This window comes from Bombus flavifrons, chromosome 3 (genome assembly GCF_040668555.2).
Source record: "Bombus flavifrons isolate JBK064 chromosome 3, iyBomFlav1_principal, whole genome shotgun sequence".
Classification (NCBI taxonomy): Eukaryota; Metazoa; Arthropoda; class Insecta; order Hymenoptera; family Apidae; genus Bombus; species Bombus flavifrons.
In genome coordinates, this window is record NC_138444.1 from 8,415,536 (window position 1) to 8,438,466 (window position 22,931).

The 22,931-nt window shown below is 38.6% G+C and overlaps 1 protein-coding gene across 3 annotated transcripts in view; it reads left to right on the forward strand.

Annotated features, from left to right (window-relative positions):
* Positions 1-22,931, forward strand: part of SK (small conductance calcium-activated potassium channel) — a 229,694-nt gene that overhangs the window by 68,494 nt on the left and 138,269 nt on the right. Inside the window, exons 2-4 of one of the 3 annotated variants that reach the window (XM_069109890.1) lie at positions 189-688; positions 8,838-9,108; positions 21,682-21,903. In XM_069109890.1, coding sequence (XP_068965991.1) covers positions 231-688; positions 8,838-9,108; positions 21,682-21,903 — 951 coding nt within the window. In that variant the 5' untranslated portion in view covers positions 189-230. The remainder of the gene's footprint in view (positions 1-188; positions 689-8,837; positions 9,109-21,681; positions 21,904-22,931) is intronic. The other 2 variants (XM_069109891.1, XM_069109893.1) reach the window with 2 other exon arrangements.

Consider the following 22,931-nt stretch of genomic DNA (forward strand, 5'->3'; position numbering starts at 1 on the left):
ATACACATATCCATTCATCTTCGTTATATCGCTTTAAAAATCAAGCAGTATATAGTCTAATTAAGTATGAGTAACATATTTATGTACATGTTATAGGTCGGTAGTCGTAGTATTAAAATCGTATTTCATGCTTTTCCGAAATACTAGTTATTTTATCGTGAAAGTAACATTCCATGTTTATGTTACAGGAAATGGCCACGTGACGCGACAGAAAAGAACCTGGCCGCAAGATGAACACGAACGGCAATGTCGGCTCTCAGGAGGGTGGGAACGGTACCGATTACGGCTCGAGCGAGGAAACGGCTGCCCTGCTTAGCAGGGCGCCACCCCCGCCGGTCGTTGTTGCCGCGGCGTCTCAGGGCAAGCCGGTGCTCACGCGACAGGATCGAGCAACCTTTCTGGTTGCCTCGCCACAGTTGTCCGTCTCGGGGCTCGGCGGCTCCGAGGAGAGCGGCACCACCGAGGATCCGGCTACGAGATCGGTACCGGACATCGAGCTGCACTGTAGGCTAGACGGCGAGACTCAGTCACAACTACAGCCGCCACAGCCTCAACCTCAAGTGCAGCAAACGATCATGCCTGCCGGTTACAGGACCAGGCAATCTTCCCACCAACACAGGTGTCGCTGCGATCGTAGGGACTCGTTGGCTCCTTCGTCGGCGCTGCATCTGGCCAGAAGTGTGTCTAGGTAAGTCGTGTTCTTTAACATTTACACTGGATCACCATTTAACTGAACCTGTGAAGAGATACAGTGGCTACAGAAAGTGTTTGCAAAGGTTGGTTTCTAATGAAATGTTTTTTTATCAAGTTTTACGTTTCACTTTCATATAATTCTTGTAGACGCGTGAAAGTACTACCAGACCATACGAGATTTGATATACTTGGATCCAATTAATTAGTACGTTAATTTTCTAGGATACAATGGTGGATACAATGGCATTTTGTAGCCACAGTAAGCAGATTATACTCGTTTGTGAAAATATTCGAGCAGTTATCATAACTGTTGATTATAACATAATTCTGTATGATTGCGCAGAGGTAATAAGTTCTATGCTGTTTCTGTTGATTATATCGGTTGATATATAATATATATAATTTATATTATATATAAATTTTTAATAGGTAATATTTTAACCAATATAACATTTTCGGTGTTTGGATAATCGAAGCACGTAAGACAAATTGTTCGCTCCCCTATGTATTAACCATGATTAATTTCACACATTTTAGAACGATTCGCTTCTAATTAGTCACACGTTCCAGCCCTCATCCGTTACCTCGCGTGCATCACCGAATCGACGATTACCACGTGAATCACGAATTTAACATAATTACGAAACAGCGGGAATATTCGGGATATTGTCGCAAGAAAGTTTCAGTTTATATAACTAAGGAAGCTTAGAAGTTCCGCTTACAACCCGACGCACGTTGAAGAAGGGTTGCAATGGAACTGAAGATAATCCCTGGAACGTTATGGTCTGTAACGTTTTAGAACTTAACGCTTCTGATCATCTAGGTTACGAAATGAAACCTATTCTGTACCGTTTATCAGATCTCTCCACGACGATTTCAGTTTCTAAGTTTCCTTCGTACACCACTGAATTCATACGATTCATAACAAAGATCGCTATCAATGAGAGACGGTGCTATTTTGTTAGAAAATTTAGTTGCATGGCAGATGGTCCTCTTTTGTGTTCAACAGGGCAGTTGAACGCCATACTTCCAAAAAGGGTTTCGCTCACGTAGGTTTCCGCTGCAAAGTGTTAAGCTCCGACCTCGTTTCGAAATCCGCCGTGATCTAGCAGCCCCTATTCCCGGCATGGTTTGCCATTTCCTATTTCCAAATTTGTGCCAACCCCTATTTCCTTATATGTACTTCGTAAGGCAACACCACGCTAGTGCTGCAATACAGGAAGGAACTATATTTCAGGATATTGTGCGTGTAACCGGAGATATTACACGAGCTATATCGGGTATTCTGGGAAATTTACGCTCGTAACTAACGGAGTCAGATTGTTTTTGTATAAACTGTAACTGTGATATACCGTATGGAGAAATTCTCGTATAACTTGGAGCTCGAATAGCGATTTTATAGACGGCAAAGGAAAATTCGACGAACGAACTAAGTCATCTACTGTGTTGAAGAAATGAAGCGACATATACAAAAATAGGATATCTTTCAACAAAGAAATCATGATATTCGTAAGATCGACAAATCGAGTGACGAAAAAATCCTTTTTAGTTGAATAAGTTAATTAACACATTTCGTATATTTTTCCAACGAACTTCGACACTGATTCTTTGATATGATTTAGATTTGAAACAATCGAAGAGATCCGATTTCTCCTCAACCTAATTGTCCCACTTATAATTAGAAGATTTCTCATCAAATTAACTATGTGTTTTATTTATCCGATATATCAACTGTGATAGCATTTGGGCCTCAACTGTGACGAACGTTTCCCACACAATAGAAAGGATACATAAAGCGTAGCTAAGATCGTAAAGTAACAGTCTAACCTAAGTGGTCAGTCTATTCGAAGAGCAGAGCGAGCTAACACCGTTTAATCACCAAATGATTTACGATCGGTGATAATCCTGCTCGTTGGCTGACTCGTTCCAAGCCGATGTATCAGAACGGAGTCGTCGATGTACACGAAATACCCCGAGCTCTATTTCCAAGCAGATTCCTGTGATATACTCGTATCCTACGTAGGCCATCCTACGTATTCGATCGGCTCAAACTCTATTTACAGCGTCGTATCTTTCGAATCCCTCTCATTCGTTCGCTCGTATTATTTTCCGCTCCTCTGTCAGAAAACTACAATGTTTCCTTTTATCTTCGAACGATAAGAAAACATTCGAACGCGCAGAGTTCGGGGAAACGATCCACTATACAGTATCGATACGACGCCATTTCGTTGATTTCTTGTACGGCCGCACGAAATGTTTCTTTGAGGATTTCTCGAACGTAAAATTTGTCGGCAGCTCTTACATCTTTGTGATATAACGTGAGATAAAGTACGTGACATATTTGGAAAGGAAGAAATTGTAAAAGGATTTTGAGAGGAATCTCTAGGAAGAAGCATATCCTATTATAGAAATTTTAGTGATTTCCGTATTTGATTTGAAATACAACCGGATCAATGTAAGCTTCCGCCTAAAGACAGTAACGCTGTTATTATATTTGTCTCGAAATTGAGAGACGCCAGAAACCATTAAGTTGGAAAATAATTCCGCAAATGGTATTCTTCTGTAGGAACTATTTTTATCATTTTGATGTCTAAAATCACATGTTATAACTACCGCTAATTTTTTAACACTCTGTATAAGATGCCACAATATTAAAAATTTGATTAAAAAATGTACGTAATTCGAAGTTTGTAATTCACGCAAAATATTACGGTTCGAATGTAAATTAAAGATGTCCTAATAACTTTTGTGTAAGATATAAACAAAGCCCAGATTCTTGAAATGTCATCACAGATTCATTCGCGTTTACCGAAACAACAATTACCTGACAGGCGTTTAAGAAGATGGTCAATTCGAGGAATTTATCTGTTCCATCCCTGAGGAAAGTGCGAAAATTGGCCCTCTTATGCTAGGCCAGCAATCAGGCTGAAATCGTGGGCACGATGAAAGCAGCCTAACCTTGGTAAAATGTTTCGTCAGTATTTTCTCATTCTCCACGATTAGCACTCACGCGGAAAACAGTCCACCATTTCTTTCCGTCTGCGACTAGAACATCTTGCGGACCAAACGACCTCGCGCGAACTTCCACCTCTGAAACCTTCTTACGAGGTCAAAGATCGAATTCTGAGAGGTCAGAAGCCTGGATTCTTAGGAACAACGAACTTCTTCTATTTTAAGAGTCCAGAGAATAGGATTGCATTTTTGGACTATCGAAAATCGTCACCGTCTCTTCAACGATGCTGTCATTCTTTGTATATCTATTAAAATTTCATGCTGTTTGCGTTGTTGAAAAGATATAAAAAAGAGATTGATTCCTGTTTTCGAAGGGGAATTCTAAATACGATATCGCTATTCTGTCCTGATAGTCTGTATCCTGATGGGAACTGTTCCGGGTGGGAGCTAGGAGCGGAATCAATTTTGACTGGGAAATGGATTCGTTTTCGAGACGAGAAATTGTAGAATAACTTCCTTCGACGAGGAAGTTGCGAACGCTGTCTCTTTTTGACGGACGTTTCAAATTCAAAGTACAGGAGATTATTCAGAAACCAGAAGGTTAAACTCGTGCGGATCACCATTTTTTTCGTTTTGATGGTTTTCATACAAAGGTAAACTGAAACAAAATAAATTTTCTGTCGGAATCGAGGCGACAGGAACTTGCAGCAGAGGAACTTTGAAAAACAGCTTGACATTTCTTTAAAATGTGAAACTTCTTGCTGAAACATTTTGGCAACGGTTGACAAGTACTTTTTATATTCGTAACAAGTCACATTCTTCTTTTCTCGTAAGCAAAAAGTCACATTCTTCTTTTCTCGTTTCAAAAGCAACATATTTTCGACACACAACCTCGAATTTCTTGAGCAATCCAATACTATGAAAGCGGCTTAGCTGTCACTAATCTGTTGTCTGGCAGTCTATTATGTATAATACTAATTGTCTTGTCCTCATCCATCTATCTGCTGACGCGGCTGTATTCGGTCTAAATTAAGAGCTTCGCAAAGTACATACTTTTTCAAAGGAATGAAACTTTGCACATGGCACGTGAAACATGACACAACGGACGTCGATAAATTAATCCCATTTAATGGAGTCTCTAGATATTCAGGTGGTACACGGGCATTATTCCCAACGATGCACGAAGTTGTAGGAAGGAATGGCATGCTAAAGATTTATGGGGAGGGTGTCTGGAAAGGGATCAGTCGAAACGCGGAAGACTAGGACGGGCATGGAATTTTCATTGAGATAACATATGGGCTCGAATATAATATCTAAATGGAGCTGGGCGAAGGCTTTGGAATAGCGTTGGTCGGGCAGCGGATATACCTGGCTCTTCGTGGATTTCGTGAAATTCTTCGAACGATACTTTTCCTTAGACCGCCGAGACTCTGAAATAAATTGCTTCACACCTTTGTGTTTGTTGTATGATATTTTTAAAATGTCTAGAAGAGATGAAAAGACACACGTTTAGCTCGAAAACTACATAAAATGGCAGTTGTAGTAACACGGGACTTACGAGGCGACAATGTACTGAATTTTAAAATCGTTTCCCTGTAAGAAGCAGGAAATGCCAGTTATATTCTTCTGTTGTCGTTTCCAATTTGAATCGTGTGATTTCACTTAATCGACGTTGCTTCACGAGGAAAATTGGAATCAACGCGCGTCATAATGACAGGTTATTAGGTTCGAAGAATACAGAAGCAACGAAACCTCAGGCTTTCTCTCTAATTAGGGCTACTGTTAACGATATTTCAAGATGACGGTTTCTCTTAGCGTCGACAATGTTCGAACTAGAGAACACTCACAATCAGCTCACAAAGACGGTAAGATAGAGAGGGCTCCTCTGTCTTCACAATGCTCGAGAGTACATTCTGCGGGCAAAATCGAATTAGTTACTCCCGTCGAGAATCACCTTGGCTCCCTTTTCTTCGCTTTTATTACCTCGGCTCTTGTTATTACATGGCGCTTGTACGGTTTTGTTCCTTGTCAGAAAGAAATTGGGGTAACTTGATATGTTTTTAATTGCATATAAAAAGACTCTTCAGGTGAAATTGTCACACTAACGTCGTACATTTAAAAACCACGAGTAGTCTCCTTCTAAATTAGATTCTAGAAGATTATTCTCCATGCAGATACAAACGAACGTCCATACTATAACATGGGAGAATTAATTCTAATTACCACAGTGCTACTGATTAGATAACTCTGGCTTCACAGCATTCGTGTTTGCTAATTTTCTTATTGTATTAGTACTACTTACGAGATAATATTTACAGAGTGTACAGAGGTAAATATTACATTCAGTTAATTTGAAGCTATTCGGTTTGCTCGATATCTCGCGAAACATCCAACTTTTTGTATCATCCGCTGAGAATAAACGATCCTCACAACGTTCGCGAGTACCAACTAGTTAAAATATATGAAATTTGATCTTTATCAAATTGGAGAATTATTGATCGAATGGACCGTTTTACCGATCGTGGATGGTGTTGAATGATTCGTACGTACACTCTCGTTCATGTGTATCTATCAGAATATATATCGTCCTACTATCTTCAAAATTTTTGAATTTCACCGCACGCCATAATATTAAAATATAGGAAGTGTCACGATATTACTTGCCTTGTTAGTTGTACCCTTGCTCTTTGGAAATTCGACAACTTAAAGACAATATTTAAGATGCTTATAACTTTGTACTTAACAGGTTGTTTTCATTTTTGACTATGTCATGTTAAAGTAATATTTCAATACTTTATATTACCATAAGATAACATTAAAAATTAACAGAATGAAAAAATTAAAAAGAAAATAACAAAAATGAACTGATTATGTTTTTTTCTTCTAATCTTCGTATTCAGATCGATCGTGTCGAGGATTTTTAAACGCTCGTGTTTTACCTCGGTAAGCAATTCAGCTCTTAATAATAACAATTAATCCGACTGTATCATAAATCATGTAATCGAACTCCTTAACAGAATATAGTGCAATAGTCGCGAATAAGTTCTTCTCGATGTAAACGTGGTATTGTGTCGATCCCAATGCTTCGCATCGATACTGGACTACTGCGTGTTCTGCGTCTCTGTACCATTGCTCAAATTTGCACACATACGTACATACATGTATATAATATATTGTATATATGTGTATAATATATACCAAGCATTGCAAGCAATAGTTCTATTGACATTTGCGTGTTTACCAATTGCATAAGATAATTAACACCCAATACCAATTGACAACGTCGTCTCCTGTTCATCGAATGAAATTTCATTAATGCTCTTGTGTTTGAACGATCGACGTGTTTGCGATAATATTATAACGTTCCCAGGATGATTATACCGTAATATTATACTGGAATTCGTAATCAAACCGAAAGCAGTTTTATTGGTGCGTAAAAAGAACAAGTTATGGTGATTTTAAATGAGAGCTGATAATGAAATACGCGTGTGCCTTCTATTTTAGTACAGAAAACTTTATATTTGATTTCAAGTGATCTATATATTCCTCGATGTTTCCTGTTTGAATCATTTTTGGAGGTACTATTATTACTTTTTTTTATCCAAGTATCTTAGTTGTTCTTATAGCATAAATATTTTGTTATATTTTACAAAAATGTACACAGCGCACATAGTATGTAAAAATGTGAAAAATATTCGAATTCAAATACCAGATACAATATTTGCTAGGCGAAACAATTCTCTACCTAAATTGCATTTCTCTGGTTATGCTTGTGAAAATTTAAATCTGCATACACATTTGTATTCTAGTTATATCATTGGTTTCGGGGCTTAACGCGAAACATAAATTAATTTTGAAGCGCCATAAAGGTGTGATTCTAGTAGTGAAAGCGTAAATATTTCGCTACTGGCAAATAAAATTTTAATTTTGCTAAAAGGACACCGAATTAATTTACATACATAATAGAATAAATCTAATTTAACGAGCAGGTTAAATAAATTTTGAGATTTCGATTCGTGCGTTAAAGTGTCCGATTTATTATAATGGATAGAAACTGAGAGAGCTATCTGAGGAGAATTTTACAAAGAAATCATGTTTCTACCACTTTATCTTCATATTTTCCTGGGTAATATTAATAACGTTTCATTTTCTTTCACCGAGATATTCATCATCCTTTCTTCTCAATTTTCTCATTTCTATGCCACCGTTAATAGAGAACTATACCAAGAAATTCTCACAAAATTAGTAGTATTAGCTCATAAAGAACAAGATTGATCCACCGAGTTTTCGCTATTCCATTGTCCACGATCTACAGCCCAAATAGAGTAAACTTGCAAACCCAACTTCAAACTTACAAACTCGATAATCCGTTGCTATCGGATTCCCAACAAATAGCTAACAATATCCATTTTTAATTAAGACGAATCCAAACAAAACTTTCGAAAGTCTGTTAACTGTTGTGACATCTCGTTTAATTCGCAATGCAACTTCTTTATAGACATAGCAGTTCTATGGATAAAATATTTCGTGAATCTTTCCATTACGATGCGAGTTACCTTGATATATAGGTAGACTGTATTTATTTTATGCAGCAAAGTACAGTATCATACCAATATATACCAAACTATAATATCTTCGAGTAATCATAAAATAAAGTCAGGGTCTTGCGAATTTCACAGCTGGAGTTATCATAATTAACACTGTTACACTTAGTATTGTTGTAGATAATATTGCCGCGTTCAAAACTATTTAAGGCTTACGGGTATAAGCCTTAGCCAAGAAGAAAATGTTCTCAACATTTTCTTAAGATTGCAGCTAGCTTCAACAGAGGACGAGATATCAGTGCGTTCTTCCTGATAAAGCTGGCGTCAATCTTAGCAGAACGTCGAGAACTTTTTTTATTTGGATGTGCCTTATATCCGGAAGCCTCGGTATCGTACGTAACAGTATTGTCTATATCAGTGCAAAGTGTAACAGTGTTGTGATAATCCGAGTCATGGAAGCCTCAAGACTCTAATCATAAAATAAAGCCGTCAATAAGCGATTTCTATGTCTCGAACTCAATTCGAATCTGAATATCTAACATGGATGTTAGCCGCGTTTCGCGAAATTTCCGTTTCATCTATCGACGATAGCCTTATTTATAGAGTTAAATTCACTCTGTCAGTAACACTGATCTACCTGCGTTTCAGAGAAAGCGTGAAAAGCGGGCATCACTGTTGCCCTTGCCAGGCGCCGCCACCTCCGGTTCTAGTCACAACGTCGCCGAGTGCACGCATAATACGACAAAGCTCGCAACCGGAAGCGTCCGCGTGTTGCTGTTCCGGATGTTGTTGTCCCCTACACACTGGCACGACACCGAGTGCTGCCTCACTGCGGCAGTTGCGCGAACCTGGCGATGGAATTGCCGGCATCGCAGCGGACTCGTTGCGGATCAATGGCGGTATTCGACAATTCCGACAGGTAAGCACCCCAACCTCCAGTCTACGGATCAAACAAAAAGGTTCTGCAGTGCACCCACCTGCCATCATCCACCTACTTGCACGTAGACGCGCGCTCGCGCATACCACCCAAATGTGTTCACACATTGGCCGTCTCCTTGGATTGCTCGACACCCGTACCCCATTCACTTTTGTGTACGTTTATCATGCTTTCGCGTCGCGAGAGGGAAAACCTGGATGCCCATTTCTCTTGGGGATTGTTTTAAAGCAGAAAGTATTGTTGTCAGGATTTTCGCTTGGATCTGGTGAATCTGGATTATAGTCTTGGGTTTGGTTGTGAGAAAGGATGTGGATTTTGAAGATAGATTCGTGGAGGGTGGCTTTTAATACTCAAAATAATGAGGATCTTTCTTTTGTAATTTCCTGTTTTGGGAATTTGTAATATCGAAACATGATTGTATATTGTTTATTATTCTTACGTCTTCTATGTATTCTATTCTTCTGTATATTATTCTTATGTCTTAGTATTATTTTCGTTGCATCATTTTAATTATTATTTATTCGTTTAAGAGCGTTATATCAGTAAAAGTATAACTCGAAAGATCTGATTTGAAGAAACATAAATACGTATATTAATAGAAGATATAAGGTAAAGAGATTAAAATCTGTTTTTAACAGATATTTGTTAGTTTCATAATCTGAAAATTAAATAGGTGGCATATATTACGTTTAAAGATTTTGCCATGAGACACTCAGCATGTCTCTCTACATTATAATATCTTATGTACTTTGCATATGCAATACAAAAGGAAGCGTCATAACGTTCCTTTTTATGGTAATCTTACATATGAGAACATAAAGTAAAATTCTCCACGTGGCATCCAGGTTCCTCTCTAGGCGATCGTCCGTGATGTCGCGCGTCTTACGTGCGGCATATGTCAGAGGAGGAAAGCGAGAAACGTTCTGTTGTTAGGCGTCGCTGTGTCGTTGTCTATGCTGCTTGTATCGTTGATGATTCGTCCGATCAGTGTACCAAGGCATATCCAGAGCACGTGTTGTATTTGCGTATGCCACTCAGCTCCGCGTGCACCTACTTTGGTTGTCGCTCTTGTTTTCTTCGCGTGTCTCGATATTTCCTATTTTATGGTCCTCGGGGAATCTTGGCTCCTGCTTCGCACACGTGATTAGCTACTCAAAGTATATACGTTTTTCTTACCAGTATTTTCTTAACTCTTGCGTTTGAGCCTTCTCCACCCCCGCCCACCCTTAGACTTGTCGACGCTACAAGAAAGAATCACGAGAATTAATTGATTATTCTTCGAGATAGCACTAGGATCGATCTTTTAGAATTGATGGTATTGTATGGTATTTATTTATTTGGGCTAGGAGTTTAGAAAAATTCGTAGGAAAACTAGTAATTTTGTCGATAATTTATTTACTCGTCGTTTTTAAGTATTCATGAAATTTTAAGAAGGAAATGTACATATTGTAATAGGTTTGTACAAAAGGTAATTGCTTCATCTTATTTAATTTATGACTGACAGAGCCTGGGTCATTGTTATCACGAGCGCAAAATGTTTTATTCTTTAATGATAAAGCAAAGAACCAAACGAAAAGGGCTTTTAGACTTGATATGATAATATGATTCATTTGAAATGAAAAATTTGCTAATTTAAAAATAAAATAAAGTATCATAATATTCCAAACAAGTTAACAAATTTTAACAAAAGTGATCGTAAAATTTTTCTCTCGAAAAACTACTCAGAAAGTTATTATCGAAATACCACAGACTTCTTGAAATATTTTTCAAACAAGAGCCACAGGATTATTTACGAATACTTTCATGCGAAAGATAGAATACATTGTGTTTAAATTTTCTTCCCTGGGAAATCCTCTTTACCGGTGAAGCGGCCGTGCTGCCATCTAACAGAGGGTTGAAACATCTAATGTAGAGCACCCCTAAGCAACAAAAGCTCGATACCGACGGACATGGAAGGAAAGGTGAGAGCCGACACGCGATAAGAAGCTTATCGGGGTGGCTAATGAAACGCCTGGTAACATTCCACGTCGTAGATGGCACCGTGTACAAGGAATGGCACTCGCTTCCAAAAGGATAAACACCATGGAAACACACACATGAAAGTTCGCAAAGAAGCTCTGTGAATTCGGTAGAAAACTGCCCGTGTGATCGATCGGTCGGGAATACGTAGGACAGTTGATAGGATATCCGCTGTATTATTAATGTCAATACGTTTTGAAATAATCGATGAAATGCATAAATTCACAAGAACATCATATTTTGTAATTCGATACGAGGACATTTTTATGACACGATATATTTATTTATTCCATTGATATAAAAAAGATTTATTGTGGCAATAGTAGAATTTTTATCGAATTTTGTTAAATCAAGAATATTTGAATTAAAACAGTGGATGTGTGTGCAAGGAATTTAGTCTAGGATTTGATGTTAGAGATACATATATAATGGGAGCGTTTAAATTCAGTGCTTGAGATTATGGTGTAAATCGAAATGATGTATGGCCACAGAAAATTAACTAAATTACTGCACCTGAATGTGTTTATATCTGTATGGGAAATTACAATTAATTATTAAAATCTTTCATGTCTGTCATTATTATTATTAGATAACAATTCAAATATTATAACTATTATCTTCTTTCATTTTCATTGATAAAAATATTCGATATAAAATAAATTATAATAAATAAATAAATCATTTAGGAGGCGTGTCTAAGCTCTCAATATATACACTCAATATATATAATACATCAGTTGAAAGCTTGAAGTTACATATGGAAGTGTTTCATAACATTTAAGAATTTCAAAAAGTAGGCTTAGAATATTTTTGCGTTTTGATACTTTTTAATCAAAATCTATCAAAATAGAAAAAATTACTATATCGAGGTATATACCACTACATCGAAATAAAATATTTACTGGTGTAAATAAAATAGCGCGTTTAGTATTAAATCCTCATGTAGCCAAATAGGAAAACTACGACGTGGCAGAAACGTCATCTCCGTATCTACATTCGTGGAAAGACGTACAATTCTGAAGAGCAGGCAATTTGCTTATTGCCGAGAGTCTAATTTTTGACGAGCACGAAACGAATCTCTCGTCGTCATTAAATGAGATCCAGTGCGCAAAAACTAAAAAAAAAAAAAAAAACCGAAAAGGGAAAAGAAGCGAGGAGAGGAAGAGAGCAGCGGGCAAGTGAGATCTCGACATTGTTAGTTTAATTATCTCTCTTCGATGCAACGAAACGTTTCGTATCGTACGGACACTTAGGGCAACCGGGTATAGTAGAAGCAGAAGAGCGGGCTTTGTATGCGATTTTGGCCGGAAGCCAGCGGATTATAATCATGCTTCTGCATGTCGTGCGCCAAGGTTCGCGACGTACAACCGTGACACGAGAGATAATTGAGACCCTTTTTTCCTGTCATGATTAACTCTTCGCATTTTCTATTTTTTTCTTCTCTCTCTCTCTCTCTCTCTCTCTCTCTCACTCTCTCTCTCTCTCTCTTTCTGTCTCTCTCCTGCCACTTTTTCATTTTGTTGCTTTCTACATTTTTTTGATTGACGGTCGAAAAGGATTTTTCAAGAACAGTACGTTCGAGTTAATGAATCTGGACGAAGTACAGTTCGTTTTATTTTCGGGGAAAAATTGGCTGGAACTGTGGCGTGCATATAGAAGCGAAGCGTCCAGTTGATTGGGGGTGAACAAGATTTATGGCATTTCAGAGCCGCATAGCATCCTATATTTGGCGCCCTTTCCTTGTAGAGGGTCGCGCTTATCGCGCTGGTACTTAGTTTTCATTTTTGTAGCCCGCGGAATTTGCTGACGCGATCGCGTCTGAATTATGGCTGACTTATTCTACTGCGCACGATGATTTTCCGTCGATCCTTAACTGTAATCGCATTTTCTTGTAAAATAGAATGCTGGATACATGTTAACCATCGTTAATACTTCAATAACAATCTACACGTTTATAAAAACATTTATTAAATTGCATAACGATATTGATTAATTTGATGAAATGCGATACTTCTACGTTTAGATACTGTAAAAATGAAAACTTCCAACAAATTGCCATTTTTTGTAGAGAATATCGCCGAACTCTTAAAGCACGTGACATATTCGAGCATTTGTTCGTAACGTATGTTCACCAGGAATATGTCTAATGCTGTTATTATGTTCTTCTCGTACGTAACAAAGTTATATTGTACATCAGTATGAAATCGTCAAAGTTTCGATGGAAGGGCAAAATCTGTGGAGTTTCATATCGCGCGGTGATAATGACAGCGGTAAAGTTGTAAATCTGAAACTGTACACGTGTTTCTTGTCGGTCCAACTGCGTCCTGGGAAATGAAGCGGATGGAGTCTGGGACTTTAAAAGCAAGGACAGCAGTTTTTACGTTTTTATCGCGTGCAGACGATCTTAAGCACGCCTTGCTTCAGGGACTTCTTTTTCGTGTTCGCTCAAAATCTATCGGGATGCACTTAAGATGATTCCTGGCATCTCTAGTACAAATAAATTTTAACCATTTCTGAGAATGCGACAATAAGAAAGAAAAGGCTGCGAATGTTCCAGTTACATTTAGAAAAATATTTCACGTAAGAGATCTTCATCGAACTGTGCACGTTTTCAAATTTTGTCACGCTCTTCTTTTAAAATATCAAGAATGCTGTCATGAATATTTTAAAACATTAAGAAAGTTTCGCAACACGAAAGTTTGGTAAAAATGCCACGGCGTAGCCAAATCTTTTGACGAAGTCATACGACCAACTCCAATTTTCCACCCTCGTAAGTTGCTACTTTGATTTCCTGTACACCCTACCATAACGACCACTACTTACACACCTCGAGATACACTTCGTTAGTAGTTCTCGAGTTTTCAAGGAACTCGAACTTTGGAAAACTTTTGTAAAAACACATTTGCATCCCTTATTCTTGAACTGTGGTAATTGTATTAACATCTCGATGTTTTCTACTTGTTCAACATTTGAATTTATATATTACACGTTACTTGTTAAGAATTTTTATATTTTTATTATTATAAGTGTACCCTTTAATTTGGTTAATCAAATATCACATACTGTATAATACACCCCTTTTATACATTTACAAGTAACCATTATTTAAGTAAGAAGATTTGAAAATAATAATATTTAATTTTATAATTAATTAACAATAATAGCAATATTTAAAAAGCCACTCGTTTCATTAGCACCAGAAAGTAACACAAAAATTACAGGTACGGCATTTACTTAAATTGACAAATTACATTCTTTCTGCAAAAATGGGTACATTCAAACAATTCCAGTTGCATCAGACTCAAACGAATTTCCGATTGGATTAGATTCAACGACCGACCGGAAGAAGTTGCTTGACGATTTGCTCACGCTTTCCACAGTAAATTTTCCTGAGTAACGCGACCGACTATATAACAAAAGTTCGTGGAGACAACTTCAATCAATTGCCGAGTCCTAATCGTGCACTTTGATCCATAGATCAAATAATCCGACTATTGTTGGGCTTGATGCCTCACTGAAGATACCGTGCTCCTTTCTCTGCTCTATTTCTTCAGATAATGATTATCCGAGAGATGAACGCGATGCGATTCGCACGTGCAGAATATGTGTACGCCGACGTACTCGTATGCATGCAAAACGGTCTGGCAATCGAAATTCACTGTGCCATTCTTCGGGAAAGTCGTCTATTAAACCTAATAATATGGCATCAAAACGATTTAACTTGAACTGATTTAGGAATTTAAATGCTCGGTAGAAACAGTTGGAACTTGGAGAATTAGACCGTAAAAGACGGAATAATTACACTTAAACGAATATACAAAACCTTACCTAAGCAATATCTACTAATTGGTTTCGACAATATGAAACCAGATGTACGAAACATACAAAAGAAACGCTAAAATATCCCTGTCTCATCATATCGTAAACGGTGGCAATGAAAATCAAACACTGTCATTTTCATAAAAATTATCCAGATTACTTTTAATAAAAGTGCAAAGAGGAAATGGAATCCAATAGGGAAAGAATCTAATGTAAATTTTTTTCGTGACTATGTTCCCCCTCTTCGCGGAATGGAGGGAAACTGCAGCACACTTTAGTTTCTAGGTAACTGGTTTCTGTTCGAGCAGTTTACGTGATTGGAATGCGTCGCCGTACAAAGGAACAAAATTTTCGACGTGTTCCCATTCGTGTAATTTGATAACAGAAAACCTGTGTTTCGTTCGTAATGGTTCGTAACTGAGAATAGTTTTTGTCACGCGTTTCGCAGGCCACGCAGTTTGGGGCGGCGGTTCTAGGACGTATGGGGGAGGAGGCATGGGAAGAATCGGATTAAAATGAACACGAGGATTCACTACCTCCGAACCACTTTATCACGGATTTAGTCTTTGATCGATATCTTCTTGTTACTTGCGCGATAGAAGTTTGTCTTTTTGTGCTCTTGTATCTCTATCGTCACGAAGACGAGTGAAATTCTCTGATACTTTCAATATTCTAAAATTTTTCTGTCATTACTAGACAGATACTTATGCTGAGAAAAGTATATTCTAAAAATCTTGTTAGTTGTCTTCAAAATCTTGGTTTTAGAATTTTTATTTTCCTTGTTTCAGCATTGCTTGGTATAATGATAATCGTCAAGAGTATTGTTCTTTCAGTTGTGTTTACAAAAATATAAATTTGTATAAATACTTGGGGTTCAATTATACGTATAATATGAATAATTAACAATAAACGAGACCTAACATGTAAATTTCTGTTTGTCAGGAGAGAATTAGAAACCCGAAAGTCAACAAAAATCACGCTCATTATATTTTTCCACCGTATTGTTTTGACATGAGTTCAAGCGAACTGTTTGATGAAACTTTCTTCGATGAAAGTTCAAGTTCTTCGATAGTTATCAGACATCGACGAAAACGTTATCACACTATAATTTGCAGTTCTATAAAAATGAAACAATATTAATTACATTAAAATCGATGTATTTGGCAATCGAACAAAATCAATGATTCGATTCGTAATTGCATTAATAGCGAGAAGAAGAGAACTCTCAGTATTCGCGGAGACTAATTGTCACGAAGCACTTGGTCACCTATAAATTCGTCGATTGCAACTGAATTACTATTCAGTCCAGTGAAATCAAAATATAATACGACATGTCTCGCGATGGCAGTGTCAATAATACGTTCGGCCGTGTAGCATCTCGCTTACGTGGACGACCGAGGAAATAATGAACGAGAATTGGCAATTTGCAGAGTCTCTTCGTCGAAGGTCGATATCAATTTCCCTTTCTTCTATTGAAAGCCTCTCATTAAAAGGGATCGGATGAAAACCGTTCGTGAATCAGTCGCCTACGTTCTTCTCTTTCTTCCTCTCTCTCTCTCCTCTATACCTTTTTTTTTTACTTTTCCATTACGCGTAGTGAGAGGAAAAAAAGGGATCAAATAGGTCACTCTCGGCATTTAATCGTCGACAGGAAACACTTTAATGAAAGGAACGATCACTTTCACCTTCGTTGTTATAAAAACGAAGTAGAGGAGTTCAGAATGTTTTTGTTGAGCGTTTCCTTTTTATTGTCTCCTTTGATAGAGGTTTTGATTGCCAATGAATGGTATGCGACGTATCACGGTTCTTTTATTGAAAGCAAGCTTGAGGTTTCAGTTGATCAGGCCTGTTTTCTCGATTCTCTGTGTTTCTGTGCTTTTTCTCTCGGACAGATTTTTAGATGTTTAGTCGCTTTCGCAAGCATTGTTTAGAACGTTAGCTTCCCTCAGTCTAGTGGTTATGATTAATATATGTTTGAAATAGCGAAGAAAGGACAAGAAAGTTTGTTTCGCTCTCTTGTTATTAATTACAAGCTAGTAATATATTTGTTATTAAAATATATTAAAAACGAATAGTATTAGTTCTTGATAAAGCTGAGAACGCGATATTAATTATTGTCGTGCTTTACTTTTAGCTTCCATGTAGCGTGTTTAGTATATTTTATTACGAATATATCACCGTTTAGTTTCCAAGGATGACGTATTATAAGAATATTATTAGGTTGTATTAGCTTTTAGAAGACAAAAGTTACGAATTAATAACGAGAGTAAATGAATAGTACTACCTAATCTTTCGGTAAAGATTATCGCGAAGATCAGATATTTTGTTTACTATGTAAAAACATTAAGGCGCTTCACGAGCAGATGACGAGCGTCCTCGTACAAATTTCATTGCGGAAATCATCGACAAACATCCTGGTACCACAGAACTTCCGGTTTCTCGTCGGTATATTGCACTTTCGGAAACAGACGAGCAGTTTCAGTTTCAAATATTTAGGATGCAGCGCCGTCAGACGACCCGGTTCCAATAGACGCGGTGGAACATTCTCTTGTGTCTGGAAACTATGGTACGAAAAGTTTGCCATGCATTTGCTAGATATAGCAAACACGTTGTACCATCGTATATTTATGTCTGTCCAGGCATAATACGTTTGAGCTTTCTAACTTGTAGAAACGTTTCAATTTTAATATTAAATTTCCTCAGGGGTTAAGACATATCAATAAGTCAGAAATCTTAGCGAAAGATTTATGAATTAAATCAAACACGATTAAATTACTTAGCTTAATTGAAATGTACTGTACATCTTCCTATTTCAAGTCTCGTTGTCAGAAGCGAAAATTGTCAACTGTAGTTTCGGAAAATTGTATAATTTCGATATTAGAGTGTACGATTAAGATTTCATTCGTTAGAGACTGAATAATTAATCTTGATGAAGCTGATATATTCGTAATTGTACGACGTTAGCGTGTGAAAAAGGTTATACCAGAGATACAAAATCTAATAAACATGTACACCGAAGCAATAAAGCCAACAATGTTATACAAGCCACCCCAATTCTCTCCCAAGGAAATGGTCTTACTCGAAGGGAAGCAACCCTCGGATGGGGTTCTATGTTCGTAAAGACTACTTTTCGACTAGTCCTTAGTCATAAAGGCAATGTCACAGGCCGTTAACCTCGATTATCCTCGTAACCTCGATTATTCGAGGTTATAGGCAAAAAAGGTCAACTAATCGCGTCTGGAATATCGTTGGAACATCCTCGATCGGTCGCGATTCGTCCGAGTGCCAACCACGAAAGAAAAAGTTACATCGTTGCAGCAGCATTGATTCGGTAACTTATGCGCTGTAAGTAGTTCACTGACACGAACTCTCTTAGACGATCGCCTTGGATTCTTTCGATCCTCATCTTGAGGTCTTCACTTCCAGAAGCTGCGATATTTATCTTTGAGTGCAGCGAGACATAATCGATTTTTGAGCAGGAAATTCTGAGTAGGTACTAAATTCGATTTATCTTTCACTTTTTAATATTTGTAAATTTTCCAGAGCAGTTTTTTATTCTGTCATACTAATTAGTCATTTTCTCGTAATTAATAGGTTGCTTAATACTTGGTGTTGGTTGATCCTTTTGTGGCTATCCAGAAAGTTTAAAAATTTCAAAGAGCTTCATACAAGACACATAACATATAAAAGGTTTCTACGAGTTTTCGAATATTTTCTTAAGCTGGTGTAGAAATAACAAGATACATAAAAGAATCGTACAGCTTGAATTAGAAATACAGATACTGCGGTTGGCACGCTGCTCTTCCAAAGATCTATTTCTCGTGATTCGAAACTTTCGCCACTCGTCAGTCTATCAACTCGTCTTTAATTAACGAAACCAAACGGGTTGGCACAAATATCTTCCAGAAGTCCATTCCTCGCGAAACTTTCCCACTCTCCATACGGAAACACCTCGATTCGATTACAACGTGGTGCCAGATCGAAGCAACCGCAAAGCCAATCTTTCACCCGATCAAGTCAACTCGATAATGGAGATCGGCGTCTAAAGTGACTCCAATACATTTGAATAGATTTCTCCGTAGAGCGGTAGCGTTCGAAGCAGTTCCACGGAGTCGCTGTCGTAACAGCCACTCCCAGCGAAGTCTGCAGTTTTGCGGATTTCAGCGAAGTAGCCGCGCTATTGGAGACCCGAATTCCCACGGCATCAGCGTAATCTTCGACCGAACTTCGTCGAACCTAATATTTTCCGCAAGTTTACGCGGTCCGGCCTTCTCCTTTCGCAATCACGTTTCCCGTTAACGGTGTAATTTACAGTCAACCGCCCAGCCATAATCTTGTGTCTCGCAAGGTACACGCTAAACTAGTTCCTCAGAAGTTCGATAATTATCTCGCTACAACGAGCCTCTCGATACAGTAGCGTCGCGTTAACTGGTCGAGATTTAATTTTTCCAATTGCCTTCGTAATTATGGACGAGGTATTCCGCGACACGATATCGTTCGTGCGACGTTATGTTTTACGATTCGAGATCCGTATCATTAGGACTGATATGAGATATTTCGTCTAAATATATCAAGCAAGAAATTACTTTGTGAGATATTTCATATTTTTGAGTTATTCCATAGAAATAATAAGCAGAAAATGTATTTGTAAAATATTCGAGGCGAAATTAATTTCTGAGATATTTCATCTGCAGATGAATAAAATATTTAACTATGACCAGTTAACGAAGGGCTATTGTGTAACAAGCTTCTCCATGAATCTTCCATCATGGCAACATCATTTATTCGTCGTAGGATGAACGCAATAATTTATCGATCGAACACATTCGGTAAATCCCTAGCTGGCAAATAGTCGGAGCTTCGTAGTACGAATCGGTCATTAAGCTATCCGGAGACGTGGCTTCCAATCGGCTTAGCTTTCGGATCGAGTTTCGGCGCTGGCAGGCTAACAACAAGCGGATGAGATTAGAGGAAACTCCTCAAATCCGTTTCCCTATGATCGGCCAATGAAATTTCACCAACGATACAAAATGTCCACGCGCGACACAGTAGCCCCCCTTCAGCAGCATCGTACAGCATCTGATGTATTCTCTTTGGTTCGATGACCATCGAATTCTCTTCCATCCAGCTGCTCCTCTTTCTCTCTGTAGTAGACTTATATGCGTTGTTCGCAAGTCATCGCCCACGTGAACGTAAAGTAGATAGCGAACGTAGTTGGCAGACCTTTAAGTAGAACGCGGTAAGAATAACATCATCAATTTTCCAGTGCACCATCTGCTCGCATCATCCATTAGCGTTCTTTTGCATCGCTAAGCCCCGATTTTGGAACGGGTCACCCGTGGCGCTTGCACGCCCGGAAAAATAACTGCGATCCTGACGAGCTTCTCATTCGATTGTTCGCCAGTGTCCCCCACCAACGTCGCCAGCAGCACCCAACCCCACCACCCATAGAGAGTACACCACCCCCATTCGCAGAGAGATCTGGTCCGGTAGAACTAGTTTCGAAACCGAAGTTCCTTTAGTCTAGCGGCAGTAGCGACCGAGTCTAGCGAAAAAAAAGTAGTGGTCAGCCTTCGTAGATGACGTAGAGGATCATTAAGTTTTTTCATACGCTTTTGTACTCGAGTTACATCGTTTCCACTAGCTGCTGCTCGCCTACCTATATCGAAACCTACCTTGCCAACCATTGATCGTGTTCAAAGAGTGAAGAAAGACAGGCCTAGAGAAGGATTGACGAGGGACGAGATGTAGAATCGAGATCAACGCGTTCCAAGATTGTACACTGTACACGTGTCTGCTTTTGTCTCTATGATCGTTTCTCCCACTCTGTCTCTGTCTCTGTCTCTGGCTTTCATACGATGCACCGGGTGATATTCAACCATCAGCCGCTCTGGTACGCCGCTCGTCGTGCGGGAATAAAGGAGCGAATGAATTGCCGAGTTCCGGCTGCGAAACTTTATGAACCGAAGTATCTCCTCCGTTCTTCCTCCATAAACAGTTTCCACGAAAGTTTCACGGTTTACAAGCGTTGAACCGCGTAACTTTTGTTGGAACCATCTTGTAATTCTGGAAATGTCCGGAATGAAGTACTTCGCGTGATGAAGCTTGTTTCGACGATCTGTATACGTATCCTTCTCGCACGACAGACCGTTTACCAGTGGCTTGTCGTCAAGTTGAATGAATCACCCTGTACAAGGATGATTTAAAAGGAGAAATCGATGCTTAGTCGATGATAAGTCGATCACTGTAAGATAGACAGGTTCTAACAAACGTGTCTCTAATTTCAAATAATCATGTTGGCGAGTGTGTTTAGAATCTGTAAAAAATATTTACAAATTTAATTATTACTTATATAATAATTTAATTATTTAATTATTACTTATTATGTTCAATAAATAAATTTATTGAACATTTTTATGTATACGTAAAAGATATGTTTCTTGAAAATATAGAAGAACTTCTGCCTTTGTAGTTATTTTAAATTAAAGACACTTTTAGAAGAACTAGAAGAACTGTCTGACCAAAGCATAGATCATTCTCCTTAAGTCGTCTCGTATCAGAACACTTTGTCTCTTCTCGTGTGATCCATATAGAGCATAGCCTTGTCTATTGTCACTCGTCAACCACTGCACCTGTTTGCCACTCTCTCTACTGTGTCTAAGTATGCTATAAGAGTGCTGTCAGTGTGGAATAACAACGTGTTAAAAACACGCCCAGTTCCCCTGGTGGTGCAAATCGTCGTCGACGACAATGCCGACGACGCCTCCGCCACCCATCGCTGCGGTACCCGGCCCCGGTTCCGGTTCAGGCTCTGGTTCCGGTTCACAGGGTGCCCAGGGCGTCGTACTCTGTCCACGTACGCTGTCGCAGGTCCGACGTTCACGGCTACGAAGGGCCCTCACCGAGGCGACCGCCGAGACCGTCAACTACGTCAAGACGGTGGGCACGATACTTCCGACTAAGCCGTAATGCCTGATCTATCTTAACCACCCGTATTATACACGATTATTTTCAATTTTGATTAGTTACAATTTTGCATCGTACACACGCACGGATCGAGAGTCGAGTCGATTTCGTTCTTTTGGAATGTTAGCTTTTATTTCACTTTTACTTCAATAGTACGTTGCTGACACTAAGATGGGTTAAATAGAAATTTTGAAAAATTGTTAGGGTTTAATACGAGCGCTACTGACAATTGAAATATAGAATTTGCGTCAAAGGAGTTAAGTAAAATTTATGTACAACGTGCTTAGGTTAAGTAATACGTTCAAATTTGATGGTGATAGTTGATAATCAATAAGAGATTGGAAGTACACATAAAGACGAAGCTACTCGATTCCAAAAGAACTCGGTTACCGAAGTTAAAAACTATAACGCGTTTAATTTTCTCGGGATTTCTTTGCTCGGATGTTAAAAGACGTCGAAGAGCGGCACGTTACGACCTTCCATTTTCGACGATAGGAGCAAAAGTTGGATTTGTCTCGGGGATAAAAGGATCGTATCTGAACAATTCGATTCAGCGTCGTTAGCATCCTCGCGAGAGGAATCGTATTCCGGTATGTGAAATCGTTCCGATCTAACCTAACCTCGACGCTCGAGGATACGCGCGATATTAATGCAGCATGCATTTTATTGTGCGTACGTGCGATTATGTGTCCGAGCACCGTAGTTAGCGTCACTGACCTATAGAACATGCCTCTCACCCACTATTCACCGTCACGCTATGAAGTATTGCAACCAATTTACGAACCTAGACCTTAGGTCTATCTCTCAGCCAGCCATGACCTGCATTCTTCGAACCTGATGGCCGATATATCGGAAGAAACGCCAACGAAGAATCCGAAGTGCCGTTTCGTTCCCCTTTATTAAACTTTCGTCGGAAATGAACGAAAGATAAGACGGTTTAATAAGGAACTACATTTTTTCCCGTTATATAATTAAAATTTATTGAAACGTTTTCGAGGAAT